This window comes from Sylvia atricapilla, chromosome Z, assembly GCF_009819655.1.
Source record: "Sylvia atricapilla isolate bSylAtr1 chromosome Z, bSylAtr1.pri, whole genome shotgun sequence".
Classification (NCBI taxonomy): domain Eukaryota; kingdom Metazoa; phylum Chordata; class Aves; order Passeriformes; family Sylviidae; genus Sylvia; species Sylvia atricapilla.
The window spans coordinates 50,396,805-50,412,093 of NC_089174.1; the positions used below are offsets into that span (position 1 = coordinate 50,396,805).

Below are 15,289 nucleotides of genomic sequence, written 5' to 3' on the forward strand. Positions count from 1 at the left end.
TCATTCTTTGTGAGTGTGATGATCAGTGAGAAGTCAGGTTGAGATCCCCAGAACAGCTGTGGTTAAGATGGATGCTGTGAGGTGCTCTGTGAGGTGATACACACACAGCTCTTATTACCACTTCTACACACAGAAGTGGTAACAGACTCTTGCATAATGACATACATGATACAGTTTAATTCATTGGCTATTTTCACATAAAATCAAGTCACCTTGAGGCACACACAGGACTTGTGTATCCTCCAGAATTACCCATCAAGTGCACCTAGGTCCCTGAGCAAAGCAGTCCCACAGGTGCCTTTGCCTTTGCCTGGTGCAGGAATAACCCAGACTGTTTTCCCCAGCATGGTTTTAGTATGCACTACAGGAAATTTATGCTCTTCTAAACTACATAAAAACTTTCAGCAGGGCCAGCTTGGTTACCAGATCCTCTGGTGCAGAGAAAGCCTGCAGCAGTCTGGTATCTAACCAGGTGGCCTTTGCTAAAGATGTATCCCAACATTTCAATATCCCACCACCCATTGCTCTCAGTGTAGTCTTTAACAGCCCATTACATTATTAATTCTTTCCAGAGGTAGGTGCATGGTAGGGAATGATACATATGATACATTCACTCAATTCCATGTTCTTTGGGCCAAATGTGTATGAGGATGTTTAGGAAGGGAGTTCTATTGTCTGATCCAGATCTGTCTGGGCTCCCATGTTGCCACAGGACTTGCTTTTCCAGGCCTGGGATGGTGTTCTTCCAAACAGTGGCATGAGGTACAGGGCTATCTTGTGGCTGCTTCCACCACTATAAGCACATGGCACTTGACATCACAGATCTTGGGGGGTGTGATATGGCCAATCTGCCAGGCTGCCTAGTATTTATATTTCAGCCATCATCCTCCATACCAAAAAGGCCTGCTTGGCCTGCTTTATGGCAGCTCATGTTTCACATTCATGGATAACCAGTGAGTAGTGTCCTTGGTTAAGTCCACCTCCTGATCCCAAGCCCATCTCTATGTTACATCTCTTCCCAGTGTTCTTGGTGTCCCAAGGTGTCATGGGCCCACCAAACTAGAAATAATTTACCCTTGAATTGCCAGTACAGTACCTGAGGCTCCTGGAAGCCTGATCCTCTTGCTGGTTGTTCTGATGTTCTTCAGTGGCCCAATGCTTGGGTACATGACGGACCCTCACAGCCAGGCTCTCCATCCAGGCATCATTGTGGCATCTTGCCACAATGCAGCAGCCCAGATGTGTTTACCCCTACACTGACAATTGTTCTGCTTCCATTACTGCAACAACTCCCACAGGGCATTTGCCACCATTTGTGAATCAATATGAAGCATTAGCCTTTTCTCTCATTCAGCAATGTCTAAGGCCAACTGGATGACTTTCACCTCTGCAAACTGACTCGATTCATCTTATCCTTCAGCAGTTTAGACTTCTTGCGGAGGACTCCGTACAGCTGCTTTCCATCTCCAGTTCTTCCCCACAAGACAGCAAGGACCTAAAGAAAAAAGGCATATTGCTCCTTCCTTTCTGTTAATTTATTACATAGTGTGGCCTCTCCAGGACATATTACCTCTCTCTCTGGTGACATTCCAAAATATTTGCCTTCTGGTCAGTCCATGATCACTTTTAAGATTCCTGAATGCAAGGTTTCCTATCTAAGCTTTTTGTGCAACCCACTTATTCCATGTAACATTGGTTGCATGATGTGTAGAGGAGATCTTCCCCTTGAACATCACAGACAGCCAGCATACCAGGAGGAGCTGTGCTTCAGTGCCTATCACCTCTAAAGTGGTTTGGACACTGTAAACTGCCTTGTATCTCCTTTTTAGTTGGGAGTATAATAGGCATCAGATCCTGTGTGTGATCAGTTTTAGAAACCTAGGAGTCAACCTCAAGCTTCACCTGTTGGGAGTATAATAGGCCTTTGCATTCGCCATAAGGCTTCACAAACTAAATGACTATGCATAGGCAGGTGGTAACTAGGTACTAGATAGGCAGGTTTATGTAAAATTTTGTGTATAAATTATCTTCATTTTTACTCTGCAGTGTGCTTGATTTGTAGGAAAATTTCCACCTTGCACTCTCTGTACAATAAGCAACATCTCCTTTCTAAACCTAAATGTTTGTTTGTGTTTCCAAAATGTCCGAGTTCCAAAAATTTGGCGATACCTCAATGTATTTCTTGTTGTGAGGGGCCCAGAACTGGGCACATGATGTGAGGTGTGGCCTCACCATTGCAAAGTACAGAGGCACAGCCCTGCCCTGGTCCTGTTGCCTACACTATTGCTGATATAGATCAGGATGCCGTTGTCCTTCTTGGCCACCTGGGCACATGCTGGGCCATGTTCAGCTGCTGTTGACCAGCACCCCCAAGTAATTTTCTCCCAGGCAGCTTTCCAGACACTCTATTCCAGCCTGTAGCACAGCCTGGGGTGTTGTGGCCCAAAGGCAGCACCTAGCACTTGGTGTTGTGGAACCTCATGGAATTAGCCTCAGTCAATCGATCCAGGCTCTCCTGATCCCTCTGCAGAGCCTTCCTGCTCTTCAGATGAAGACTTGTCATCTATGAACTTGCTGAGTGTGGACTTTATCTTCTCATCCAGATAGTTGACCAAGGCATTAAACAGGGCTGACTCAAATACTGATGCCTGGGGAACACAACTAGTGACCAGCTGCCAGCTGGGTTTAACTCCATTTACCACAACCTTTTGGCCCCAGCCATCCAGCCAGTTCCTTACCCAGCCAAGAGTTCACTCATAAACACCATAAGGTGACAGTTTCTCCAGGAGAATGCTGTGGGAGATGGTGTTAAAAGCTTTGCTGAAGTCTACGTAGACAACATCCACAGCCTTTCCCTCGTTCCCTAGTTGTGTCACCTTGCTATACGAGCACATTTGGTTGGTCGGGCAGGACCTGTCTTCCACAAACCCATTCTGGCTGGGCCTGAACTTCTGGTTGTCTTATGTTCAGAACAACCATTTTAGGCTATGAGCTTCATCCCAACAACTTTTAAACAAGCCAGCAAACTAATAGCTGGAAAACCCCTATCAGAAAGTGAGAGGACTTATTTATGGTCACTGCTGAAATGGTGGTGAACAGTGCTGGGTGGGAAGAGGGAAGATGTAGCAGCACTGGCAGCAGTTGCCAGGCAGGTGGAAGCTAACAGCTGCCTCTGGACAGAAGAACTCCATGAAGAAGAACATGTTTAGGACTCCACCTTTGTCAGTGTTCAAGACCAAGTTTGATAGGGCTCTGAGAAACCTGATGCAGTGGGTGACATCCTTGCTGGAAGTGATGGGGTTAGAACTAGACCATATTTAAAGTCCCTTTCGAATTAAACTATTATATGACTCTGTGAATTCCCTTTCCCCTCTCTTCTTCTCCCTGTTGTTTCTCACTTCTTTTCTCCCTTTTTCTCTCCCCTGTTTTTCCTCTTCCCCTCCTCTTTTCTTCCTCCTCCCTGTTTTTCCTCCCATTTCCTCGGCCTTTTTCTTTCTCCTCCCTCATTCCCTCTCTTCCCAGTTTTTTTTTTTTTTTTTTTTTTTTTTTTTTTTTTTTTTTTTTTTTTTTTTTTTTTTTTTTTTTTAGTAGTAGTAGTAGTAGTTGTTGTTGTTGATGAAGTTTTCTTCTTTTCCCTTTTATTTTTTTCGGCCGTGCTGTAACCAGCCGGTCTCCGGTGCCCGAAGGGCCCGAGCCCGCAGGCAGCGCCGCCGTAGGGCGCTGCGGGCTCCGGCCGGGCCCCGGGGCGGTGCCGCGGGAGCTGCGGGCGGAGCGGCCCCGGCCCCTCCCCGGGGCGGAGGGAGCCGAGCCGAGCCCGCCGGAGTCGCGCTGTGTGCCCGCTTCATCCTCCCCGTTCTCCCCGCGGCTTTGGTATGTCGTCGGGCGGCAGCCTGAGCACCATGCAGCGGCTGGTGGAGCAGCTGAAGCTGGAGGCGGCCGTGGAGAGGATCAAGGTGAGCCGGGACGATGGGTGCGGGGACCGGGGTGAGGCGCGGGGTGCGGCGACCACCGCGGCGGGGTGGGAGGGGGGAGCCGCTCCTGCCTTTCCCTCCGCGCTGGTCAGCGCCGCCCGCCCTGGGAAGGAAGGGGGCGAGGCGTGCGTGTGCCCAGCGGGCTTCGAGCCCTGGCCGCACGGGAGCGATGGAGCGAGTGCTGTTCCCTGGTGGAAGGAGCTTAAATAATACTGCAGCTCCTCGTTAGTTCCGCACCAGCAAACAGATAATCGGGGGTAGTTCCTCGCAGCGGAACCAGCCCGACTACCCCCTGCGCTGGCAGGATCTGCAGGGACAGGCGGTGCGGGGTGGTACCTGCTGGCACACTTGGGGAAGGCAGGCGATTTGTTACGCATGCATGAATCCTCTCCTGCTTGCACATTTCCAGACAAAGGCGGCATGATGAGGCGGTTCTGTCGTGTGCCAGCTCCTCAGGTTTGGTGACCTTACCGAGACAGCTCTTGGTTTCCAGCAGATGTGGGGGGTTCATCACCAAGCACAAAATCCAGCATAGTCTGTGAAGAGATGGAGGTCAAATTAATTTATATCCTGCGCTTTCCTTGTCTGTCTCCTTGTATTCGCCATTTTTCTCTGGGCAGTCACAAAAGACCAGCTGCCTCAGTCAGACAGCAGTGCGAGCACATTGAGCTGCAGTAACTTAGCTAATTGATTTAAAAATAATTCAAAATACTTGTTCCCACTACTCCTTTCCTGGGCTGGTGAAAATTTGAAGTGCTCATTGCAAGGTGAAACCAGTCTGGCTCCTGGATATCATCCAATAAATTTGTTAATGTTACCACATTTTATTAGCAAAACAGAATCAGCAGATGCCTGATTCACTAAAAGTGATTGTGCTTATCACTGCAATAAGGTATGGGAATATGTGAAAAACAGTATGTTTCTGAGTAGAAATGTAGACTCTTGTGGCGAGAGGAGTATTGCCAAACATTGAAATGGTTGCCCACCAGTTATTTTTGGTGCCTGGATCTCTGCTCCTGCTCATTTTGAGATTTTGAGTCATAAACTCAGAATACTCATATACTCCTCTACTCCTTTTTTTTTTTTTTTTTTTTTTTTTTTTTTTTTTTTTTTTTTGTGAGGAGTGGCTATAAAATACATAACTTGTAGTTTACAGGTGTTACTTTGTGGCAGTAGCATATTCTGGAGCTGGACTTCTCAAGGCTGCATATTTTTATGAGTTTGCTCCTGTAATCCAGGGAGGCTTGTCCTTCATGGACCTCAGACTCATCTTTCTTGCAGCACAGTGCACAGTAGTCTCTTTCCAGGTCTGCTGTTCTAGGAGCCTGTTCATGGCTTTGAAATGACACACTATTAAAAATGTGTCCTATAAATTGTGTCAATGCGGTTTTTCAACATACAGTATAAAATAAGCTCAAAATATATTCATTTGGTTCAGTTTTAGCAAGCAATGAAATGGGAGAAAACATTGTTTCAGCTACTTTGAATGGACAATATGTTTCCAGACGGAAGCCGATTATGAAAGGATTTTTAAAAATACATTCCATACTGTCAAGTTCCAATGATGGTTTTGTTTACCCTGGTGGCTAAAAAAGCCGACAGGAACAATATTTTCAGAAAGAGGAAACTGAGTAGGAAAGAAGTACCTATACACATCTTGCATGCAGGAGGCTGCTGAAGGCAGTGTGTTTGTCATGTGATGAAATACTGCAGAAACTTTGTGAACAGGAGAAAAGATGAATGTTATGGGGCATAGGTAGGATGAGGAATAGGCAGATCTGGTTTCTATCTTTTGAGGCTATACCAGAGTATACATAGCTTAGTATGTGCTGGGGGATATGGCAGCAAAGTGCAAGGGGGTGCTGTAGGCACTGCTAACTGTCAAAGGAAAAAGCTCCACATAGCCTTGACTTGACTAGTGTTGGCTGGTGGCATCTCTGCCTGATTGCCACGTGTTGCACAGTCGGGCACCACAAGGGGCAGGCACTGGGGTTGATGCAAGGGTGCTGTTGTTGGAGGGGGATCCAAGGGAATGGGCAGGGCAGGAGACCTCTGCAGCCTCCAGAAAGAGCTTCTCCTCAGGTAAGGAAGGAGTGACAAAGCCTGCTGACTTAGCAAGAATCCTTGCTGCAGATGCTTCTCCCTGTACTCTGCTCAAGAGAACCTGGGAGGTGGAGGGAAAAACGGTTCTCATAACAACTCCCTGAAGTGCCGGCAACTGCTGGCTAAATTCAGGCAGTTAATAGGATGAGTGTCCTGGAGGAGAGCCTGAGGAGGGCTGGAATACAGTGAACAGGAGAACAGCGAAACAGCAAATGAAAGTGTGTGTGTGAGGCCAGATTTCCCATGTGTTTCCAGATGCTGTTAGATGCGATGGCCCAGAACCAGAATTCCACTGAGGCTCTGGGGTGGTTCATTTAGACACCTGGCTGGAAAGTGTGGATGATCCTTCTGGTTATTGTTTTGATAACACTGCAGAGTTGTGTAGGAAGAAAAGTCAGTATTTCAGGAGTCCTGTAACAAAGCCACAGGTGAGGTCGGGGGCGAACTTATAGTTCGATCAATATATTTAGTATTTCCTGTTATAAGTTGTGTATCAGACAGTGTGGGTTTTGACAGTTCCCTGCAGCTGCTCCTAATATGTGTCTGGGAAACTGGAAATTTCTCTACATTTTCCTTCAAAAATGTAGGCACATGACTTATATGCCATCCACAAGAAGAGCAGGGGAGTTCAGTGCTTTATTTTAGGGACATTTTATTTTAGGGATCCTGGGCTTATTCTGCAGCTCTGGACTCTACTTTCAGGGGGCCAGAGTGTGGATTTGAAGTTCTCACTTCACTGCTCGGGAAAAATGACAATTTGGACTGCAAAAGCCTTTCATCTTCATCTTTTTGCTTTCATTCCTTGTTATACTCTGTGTTGTTTAGAAGAAACAACAACTCTGTGCTGGAATTAAAATCCTTTGAAGAAAATATCAGAGGCTATAAGAGTTCAAATATAAACCTCCAAACACCATGGTAGATTGGAAAATTGCTGTGAGCATTATAATGGAAGAAGTTGCATCACGCTGGCACCTCAGTCCTCTACACTCTTCTGGCTTATCACTGGCATAGTATTTCATGTGTGCTTCATCAGAGCTTTGTAAATTGTGCTTCTGTGCTGATTTACTTGATGTTCTAGAGTCTGAGAGGTGATTTGGCTGCATTCCAGCTCTGTTTGATAGCTCTTCAAGAGGAAATGCTTAATAGATGCTTGTGAATAATTAGTTTCCTCTCTGAATTTTTTTCCTTTTCAGGTCTCTCAGGCAGCTGCAGAACTCCAGCAGTACTGTATGCAAAATGCCTGCAAAGATGCCCTGCTTGTTGGTGTTCCTGCAGGGAGCAATCCCTTCCGAGAACCCCGATCCTGTGCTCTGCTCTGAAATCAGGTAGTAAAGTCACAGATGCCATTACAACCAATCTAATTTGAAACTCAAGCCCTTGGAGGGACAAAGACACATAGTGATAGTTGTTTAAGTGTTGAGTTCTTGCTTGAGTGTTCATTATTTCTCTGCTGGCTCTACAACTGATTTTCTGGAATTTTTAGGTGTGGCAGGTGAAACATGTCTCTTTTCTACAGCTCTTTCTAGAGGTGTTTTCTCTATGAGTTGGTTTTTTTTTTTTTTTGGCTGGTTGTATTATTGTGTTTATGCAGCAATAAGGTAATTGGCAGCATCCAAAGTAATTAAAATTGTCTAAGACACATGTTTAACAGACAGATAGCCAGACAGTAGACAGTCACATACCTAGCTTGGAGAAGTAAGACAAAGCTGTGGCAATTTTACGTGTCCTGATGGTTGGCTCACAGCTTAAGCAAGAATCATGTTAAAATACATTTAGGTCTTTAATGTCATATTGCAGTTCATTTCACTGTGTCTATCTATAGGCTCTTCCTGTTCTTACTGTTAGTACAGCACTGAAACCAGTGGAAGCAGAGAGGAACTGAGGCAATCTGTAATCACATCCTTTGTAACCTTTTTCAGCACAGATCTAAAGGATATGCTATTCCCCGAACTCTGCCTTAGTGCTCTTCATTGCCTGTCCCCCTGTAGCACCCGCAGAATAGGTGGGTGGGTGGCTGTCCAGCATTCACAAACCTTTGGGATTCAGTTCCATGATTCCCAGTCTGGCCTCTCCCATTTGCCACAAACATTATCAGTGATTGTAGCAGAAGAAAGGAAGGCCATGCATGCTAGTAGTCTTGGGCAGAACCACACCATAACTTGGAAAATCTACTTCTTTTGCTTGACACACAAATGTGGAAGTAGGATATTCAGAAGGGGTTACTCTTCCTTGGAAGAAAAAAATAAAAATAGTTCCTGCTGAAGAGCTGAAAAATCTACAGAGAGAGGAAGAAACACCGAAGTATGTTCTTTTGATGTGAGTGCTATTAAAGAAAAAAAAAATGCTTTTTCTAAGGGCAGAATTTAAGATAAAACATAAAGTACTTGTAAAATCTTCCCCCTGCTGCTGGCAACTGTTCCTGAGCTCGCACTTGAGCTTTTGCCTCATCAATAGCATGGCTTTGATTGCTGCTACATAGGTTTAACAAAACAGGATTGAAGTAAAGAAAGGAAACAACTGAATGTGAAATGCTCTTCTGGAAAAATTTGGAAACCATGAAGCAAAAGCAGGTTTTCCTAATTTGGGTGCTACCTGTAATTCCTCATGCAAATAAGAAAATTTTTAATGACCATTGCATATGTTCTTCTGTTATTTAAGCAGCCTTTCTACTTTTTGGTTTTTTGTGGTTCTCTGTGTGTGTATGTGTGTGTGTGTGTGTATATGTATATCTAGGTATTCTGAGGTGATCACAGGATACAGATACATTACAAAATACTTTCCCAGAAGAACTTGATGATTAATTTATGATACTTTTAAAAATGCATAACTCAGTCCACGACATCATTTGGCCTTTTTTTTTTGGTGATAGATCAAATATTGAGTTTATTATTCTTGTGTTACTTTAGGATCATAAGAAATTCAGAGCAAAGTAAAATGCTAGTTAAAAATTTTATTATATTGAGAGGAATCCAACATCCAGCAAAGAAAAGTCATTATTTGGTTTTTCTCAGTGCAAAGGAGCTTTTCTGTTGTAATTTGTAAGAGAAATTACATCTATCAGCTTAAGAAGATGGAATTTAATAAGCCTTTTTTTTCTTCTTGTAGGGAAGGTCATTGGAGAATTGCCTTCAAGCATGACATGAATAACAACTGCCTTTCCTTCACAAGAAAAGTCTCTGTCTTTTATGTGGCTAAAACAGCATCCTAGATATGTCTGTGTTCCTGTTAATCTGTATTCCACTGTATTTTAGTAATTTTCTTGAAGCGTTTTAAGTGTAACTCCTACTCTTTCCATAACCATCACCACTTTTATTACACTATGCTAACTATACAAATATCACCTGGGAGGTTTACATTTAAGAAATAAAAAAAAAAAATAAAAGTGATTTTTTAACCAAATTTAACCAAATAACTCTGATTTTGATAAACTGTGACACCAGAATAATAGCAAAAAATACTCAAGGGGATTTTTTTTTCTAGAATAAAATAACTCAAAAGTGACTAATTAAAGTATAAAGTTAAATGCTGTTTAGCTAAAAGCTAAAGCTAAGTGCTGAAAAAATGCCCTCAGGGGACATTTAGCTTCCATTAGCAAGACCCGAAACCAACTTTAATTTTTTTTCAAGTGCATCTCAGTGCATAAATGACACATTTTAGTAACTGCTGAGTACAATATATAGCAGAGGCTTGATTCCTAAAGCATGTTTCTTGCAATACTTCTAGTCTGTAAGCCTTCTTCTACTTTGTATTTGTAACAGTACTGCTGTGGTGGAATTTTCTTGATGTATGTAAAATGTAAAACAAAACAGACACGAAGAATCTGTGAACACCCAAAGGTAATTGCATGCATTGTTGTCATGGTTTGCAATACCCAGAATTTACTAAAATGGACTTGGTTATTTGCTTTCACTTTTTTGATAGAGCACTTTTACAAGAACAACTTTTTAAATAGGTTTTTAATTTTGTCTACTTTCTATTGTTTGTATTAATCTTTTAGAAGTTTGGAAATAAAATTCCTATCCCTCTTGGCTTTGAAGTCCTTGTGTAATTGTAACAAAGAGCAGGTACTGTAAGGAAGAGGATACTTGGATTTTGCAGTGAGAAGGAAGGCCTCAAGCTCTTTGCTTTTTTTGGGAAGAGAAGGTTGCTGTTGGATTTTTACAAACTGTATCTTATTAGTAGAAAAATCCCATTCATATCAATTGACCACATTTGTAAATACTAACAATGTTATGGGGCTTCCACATTTTGAAGCTGTAAGGAAGAACTCTGAGTACTTAGTGTTCATGAATGTTAACTGAAATGGCGTAACAGTGTCCTCCAGGCAGTACAGTCCTTGTAAAGTATTTTCATGTTGCTGTCCTGCAAATAGACACCAACATGAGATCTGTAGTACTTCAGTATGTGCTGTGCCTTTAAATACAGAAGAGAATGTCCTTCCTTCAGAGCTTTTCTTCATTCTGACTTCCTTTCTCCGTGGGCTATTTAAGGATATGGCAGTTCTGTTAGTACTGGATACAGGTATGGAAGTCTAGAGAAAGCCAAGTTACTCTTGCACAGAGGCCATCAGAGGCTTGGTTTGAGGCCAAAATGTCAAAGATACTTTTGAGTGTAAACATCACAAGCCTTTGGACAGCCAGCATATGGCTGCTGCCTATTTCCTCTCAGGCAAGCCCTTCATATTTCTTCTACCTCTAGGGATAAAATCTCCTCTCATCTTCACACCTGTTTCTCTCCCCAGAACCCCTGTTGCATACACTTTCAGGCTCAGCAGTATGAGTTGGAGCTTGGGTTTTGGAGTGGCTGCTGAGCTGACATAAGGAGCGGCCAAATCACAGTGTGCAGCAGAGAACCACCACTGCTGGACAGCCAGTCAACTGCTGTTGTTTCTTGGCTGCCCTGCCCAGCTCCATCTGGCCTCTTGCAGCTGGAGCACCAGGCAACATCAGTATGTGCGCCTACTGCAGGACCTAGCTGCATCAGTGTCTTGCACCAACAAGGACTAGAAAGATCTGTACAGCAGTTGTGAGAGGATTGGGAAAGCTCCACTCCAATGATCCCTCTGAGCATGGTGTTTATTACTCAGACATGGATTCCAGCCTTTTCAGACAAGCGTGGTTGCTGCACTTCTTTGCTCTCAGGGCAGTGTGGATCTGAGTTGCTGGGTAGAAGCAGGGAGAGGAGTGACAGCAATGCTACCTCTGCCCTCCTGGGGCATGTTCTGTGAGAGAAGTCAAGCATCAGAACAAGCTCCAAAACAGGACTGGTTGGCACTGAGGCTCTTTGGTTCCTGTTGGCAATCAGTTTGATGAAGTGTGTTTGGTACTGCTGGTTATTTTGTGCTGGTTGGGTGAAGCGGTCGCATCTCAGCGGCTCAGCATTTGCAGGTCCCTATTCCTTGGCATAACTAAAGAACATGAGAAATGAGCCTGGGCAGCTGACTTGCTTCTGTAGGCAGGAAAACATCTTGTCTGTTTACCTACCCTGTCTACAGGGCAATGTTTTTACTACAGCTGCAGGTGTACCTGCGTTTGCACAACTGCTGAATTGAACTCAGCAATGGCTTAGACCAGGGCAAGCATCACATTTTGCCACTTCTGCTCCAACAGGTGTGATCTCCAGTGAGGTGGACAACTATGGGCAGCATCTTAGCTTTCTTTACCAAAGACTATCCAAGAGGGCTATGTGCTGCGCAGAGGCCTTCAATATCATCAGATGACACCAAGTCCTACAGGACACCCACGGTAAAGAAGACTGAGTGAGTGTGCACATTTTTACACTCAGTGCCTCACAGGAGCCACAAGCCCCCCTGTCTCACTGTCATCTCTCCCAGCTGATCAGCAAGGCTCTTCTCCACTTACAGCTGCCCTGCCTGGTCACTAAAATGTTTATAAACTTGTTCCAGGAATGAAGTATTCCTAGCTGCTGATGTAAGGCTAGAGAGTAGATTTTGTACTGTGTCTTTTTGTCTAAGAATTAGTTGCTTCCTAATTCATAGTAATAGGTAATTTGGTGGGGGGTGGGGAGTGGGGAAGGGCAGCATTGTTCTGTAGTAATTTTACTCTGCATTAAATGCACAAAAAGGAGGGGGAAGAATGTACTATTTTATAAATTTGTCAATGTGTCCCTATCTGTGAGAGACTGAGATTTGTCATAAACAAATACAGTAAAACCCAGTCAGTCATTGCAAGCCCTTTCCCTTATTTTCCACTACATTACCAGTCATTTAACTGTACAGTGATATTTTTTCTACTTAACACAGACAGCACTTGAAATTTTTATTTAATGCAGACAACATGCCTTTGTTTTTGAAGTTATTTACAGATTATCTAATCTGTGCTACGCTTTCACAGCTGTTCATATGTGGAAGTTCTCATGTCAGCCTTTGCCTGTGGAAGAGGAGAACATAAATACATAGCTTGGTACTGGCAGCTACAATTTTCTCAAACTGTGGCCATCTGTGACTGAGACTTTGTAGAGCTGGACTTCAAAAAAACCCAGATTCCTGGTTCTGGAAATCTAGGAGCTAGTTCTGAATGACATAACCCACAAAGCAAAAGAAGTAAAATGGTTAGTTCAAGTGACCACAAAAATGGGCCATGGATAGTAAATAAATTGCAACTTTTATTTCAGTCTCCTATTCTAGGAAACAGTGCTTTGTTTGCAGTTTTACTAGAAATCTTTTTATGTTACCACTTGTGAAAGGTATTTTCTCAAATCTTGCAATCAGTGTACAAATAATTCAGGGATATTACCATGAACTACAATTGCAGTTAGTGCTGTCATAGCTTTTAAGAATTCAGTCAAAAACCAGCACATTGTTTTCTCTGAGAGACCAAATCTTTTTTCCCTAAGTGCTGGTTTAATTTACTCAAATAGTGAAAATGTGCTTAATGAAGGCTTAATGTCAAAGAAGTATTTAAGTGCAAGCATAAACCTTAAACTTGGTGTTTTTTCTTTTATTACTTCCCTGCCCCGCCCCCCTTTCTGTTACTGCACCAAACTTAAAAAGATTAGTGAGTTTGAAACCTGAATTATCTCAGCTGAAGGCCACTGAACAGAGAGAGACATTCTGGAGTTGGCTGTCATGCTTGTGCAAACAGTTTATGCATTCCTGCAGCAGAATGGAGTTACTTCTACCATTGCTCCCACACATATTTGCAGTTTTGTTGCCAAATCTTTTGATGGAAAGTGAGGGTTTCGGTACTATTCTATCTTGTCCTTTAGATTACAACTGAATCAGATTTTTCTTTAATTCAATCTTTTACCCTTTCTAGTTGAACCCTATAATATCTGGATCTGCCTCCCTGATGACTTTCATCCCCCTGCTTGTCAATGCCCCGCAGAAGGCTGAAAAACGTGGATGCCAACAAATGGCCTCCAGCAGGTTATGCAAACGGTGGGGGTCACAGCTTAGTTCCCTGAATCAAATCTATGAGAGTGTAAAATTTCAACACAGTCTTCACGTGTTGCCAACACAACAAAGAGCTTTTTCCTAGACTATGAATAAAGGGCGCTCAGGAAGTTATCACATCGTTCCTGAAGGAGCTGTCAGAAGAAGAGAAGTGGAACAGAGCCCGAGGGACAAGCTATAAAAAGTCAGAGCTGTAACTGCAAGAAATGTCTAAGACTTCGAGAAGCCTTGAGATTCTGGCAGATCTAGCCCATCTTTATGTTCGAAAAGCAGCAAGCTCAGGGAGCCTTGAAAACTCAGAGTGAGCCTCAGCATCTGTTTTATTCCATGCATTTATTTTAATATAAAGAGTGATAAAGTACCTCTATATCACCCATGAAAACAGAGAAGCAGTAATTATCCAGCTTCAAGAAACTAGCTTGTTTAGCAACATTTTAAAAACATACAGAAGAATCCTGAGCTAGTAAGAATTTCCAAATCCTAGTTTCTTTCTAAAACCTAACAAAAAAATTTCTTTCCCCTTAAAAAAAAAAAAAAAAAAAAAAAAAAAAAAAAAAAAAAAGTATGTAACCGTATGCAATATGCAAATCCCCCTCTCTTCAAAAGAATTTAAGACGTGTTTGTCCATCTCTTCTTCCAGGGACTCTTTCATATGTTAATCTCCTTTTTTTGAACTCCTGTGCTTCTGGAAATCCTGAATCTGAAAACGAGGTGGAAAAAAGAGAAACCATGATAAACTAGAAATCCAGCATGTGTTCAGACTCAATTGTGTGTTTCCCAGAAGCAGTAACAGACTTCAGCTCTGACTGGTGTGTTCTCTAAGAAAAGTATCAACTCATCAAAAAAAATGTGTACAGATCAATATTTGCTACTTCTTACTGCTACTGACCCATTTTATACATATTGTCCTGTAATAGGAAAATGGGACCTTATACAAAATAAATAAATCAACCTATACTTAAACATATTTCAGAAAATATTTAATGCTTATTTTTATTTAATACTACACTTAGAAGTATTCTATAATTGTTGAAATTTAGTATATTTTAACCAGACATGGTCACGTTTCTAAGTTGCTTAAAAAAGCTACTTACATTCTTGAGATTCAAGTGCTTTTACAATAATGTGTTTGAGAAGTTGCTTATTCTAAACAAGTTACTGTAAGGAAATTATATTCAGTATTTACAAAAAGTATTGTCAGAAAGTGCTAAAATTGACCAAGAATTTGATCTGTTCCAGTGGAAATATTGGCTTGACATGGTCATGAATTATCTGTGGTTTAATGAGCTTGATCTGAAACCCGAAGAATCCTTGGAATTTGTTCCCAGTGTGTCTTTTTAACTTGAGTCTCTACATACTTCTTAAATTTTTGCTCTCAGAGGCTTTTATAGTATTAAAGTGAAGTTAGGGGATTTTTTTGGTCGGTTTGGGTGTTTTGGTTTTTGGTGGGGGGTGGGGGAGGGTTTGGATTAGTGTGCAAAACTATTTTGTATACCTATTTTTTTTCTGGTTAGTGAATTATAAAGTAGAATAAGCCTGCTCTTCCAAAACTTAACCCAAAAATCACTTTTCCTTGTTTTGATTTGATTCACATTCAAGTATACTTTTATCCTACTGGGCAAGAATAATGCAGAAAGCTAATCAGTTGGAGATCACAGTATTTTCAGAACACTGTAAAATGTGATATCAGGAGAATGTGCCCTGATCTCTAGTGAAATATATTGCATTAGAATTTTATGCTATCAGAGCCAGTTACAGGTTACTGGAATATTTGTTACCTACTCAGCAATACTGCAGGTCT

General features: G+C 42.4%; 2 protein-coding genes across 3 annotated transcripts in view; one reads left to right on the forward strand and one right to left on the reverse strand.

The window, feature by feature from the left end:
* The first annotated feature begins 3,762 nt into the window (after positions 1 to 3,762).
* Positions 3,763 to 14,318, forward strand: GNG10 (G protein subunit gamma 10). 2 transcript variants are annotated; one of them, XR_010745891.1, is made up of 4 exons: positions 3,763 to 3,953; positions 7,268 to 7,399; positions 13,352 to 13,473; positions 14,129 to 14,318. XR_010745891.1 is itself a non-coding variant. In XM_066339688.1 (3 exons), exons 1-2 carry the CDS (start codon positions 3,873 to 3,875, stop codon positions 7,391 to 7,393), a joined length of 207 nt encoding a protein of 68 aa, XP_066195785.1. In that variant the 5' UTR covers positions 3,768 to 3,872; the 3' UTR covers positions 7,394 to 7,399; positions 9,180 to 10,110. The 2 variants fall into 2 exon arrangements, 1 of the variants encoding a protein (XP_066195785.1); XM_066339688.1 differs by lacking the exons at positions 13,352 to 13,473; positions 14,129 to 14,318 and adding an exon at positions 9,180 to 10,110 and having other exon boundaries at positions 3,768 to 3,953.
* Positions 14,084 to 15,289, reverse strand: part of SHOC1 (shortage in chiasmata 1) — a 45,706-nt gene continuing 44,500 nt past the window's right edge. Inside the window, exon 28 of the mRNA XM_066339685.1 lies at positions 14,084 to 14,188. Coding sequence (XP_066195782.1) covers positions 14,088 to 14,188 — 101 coding nt within the window. The 3' untranslated portion in view covers positions 14,084 to 14,087. The remainder of the gene's footprint in view (positions 14,189 to 15,289) is intronic.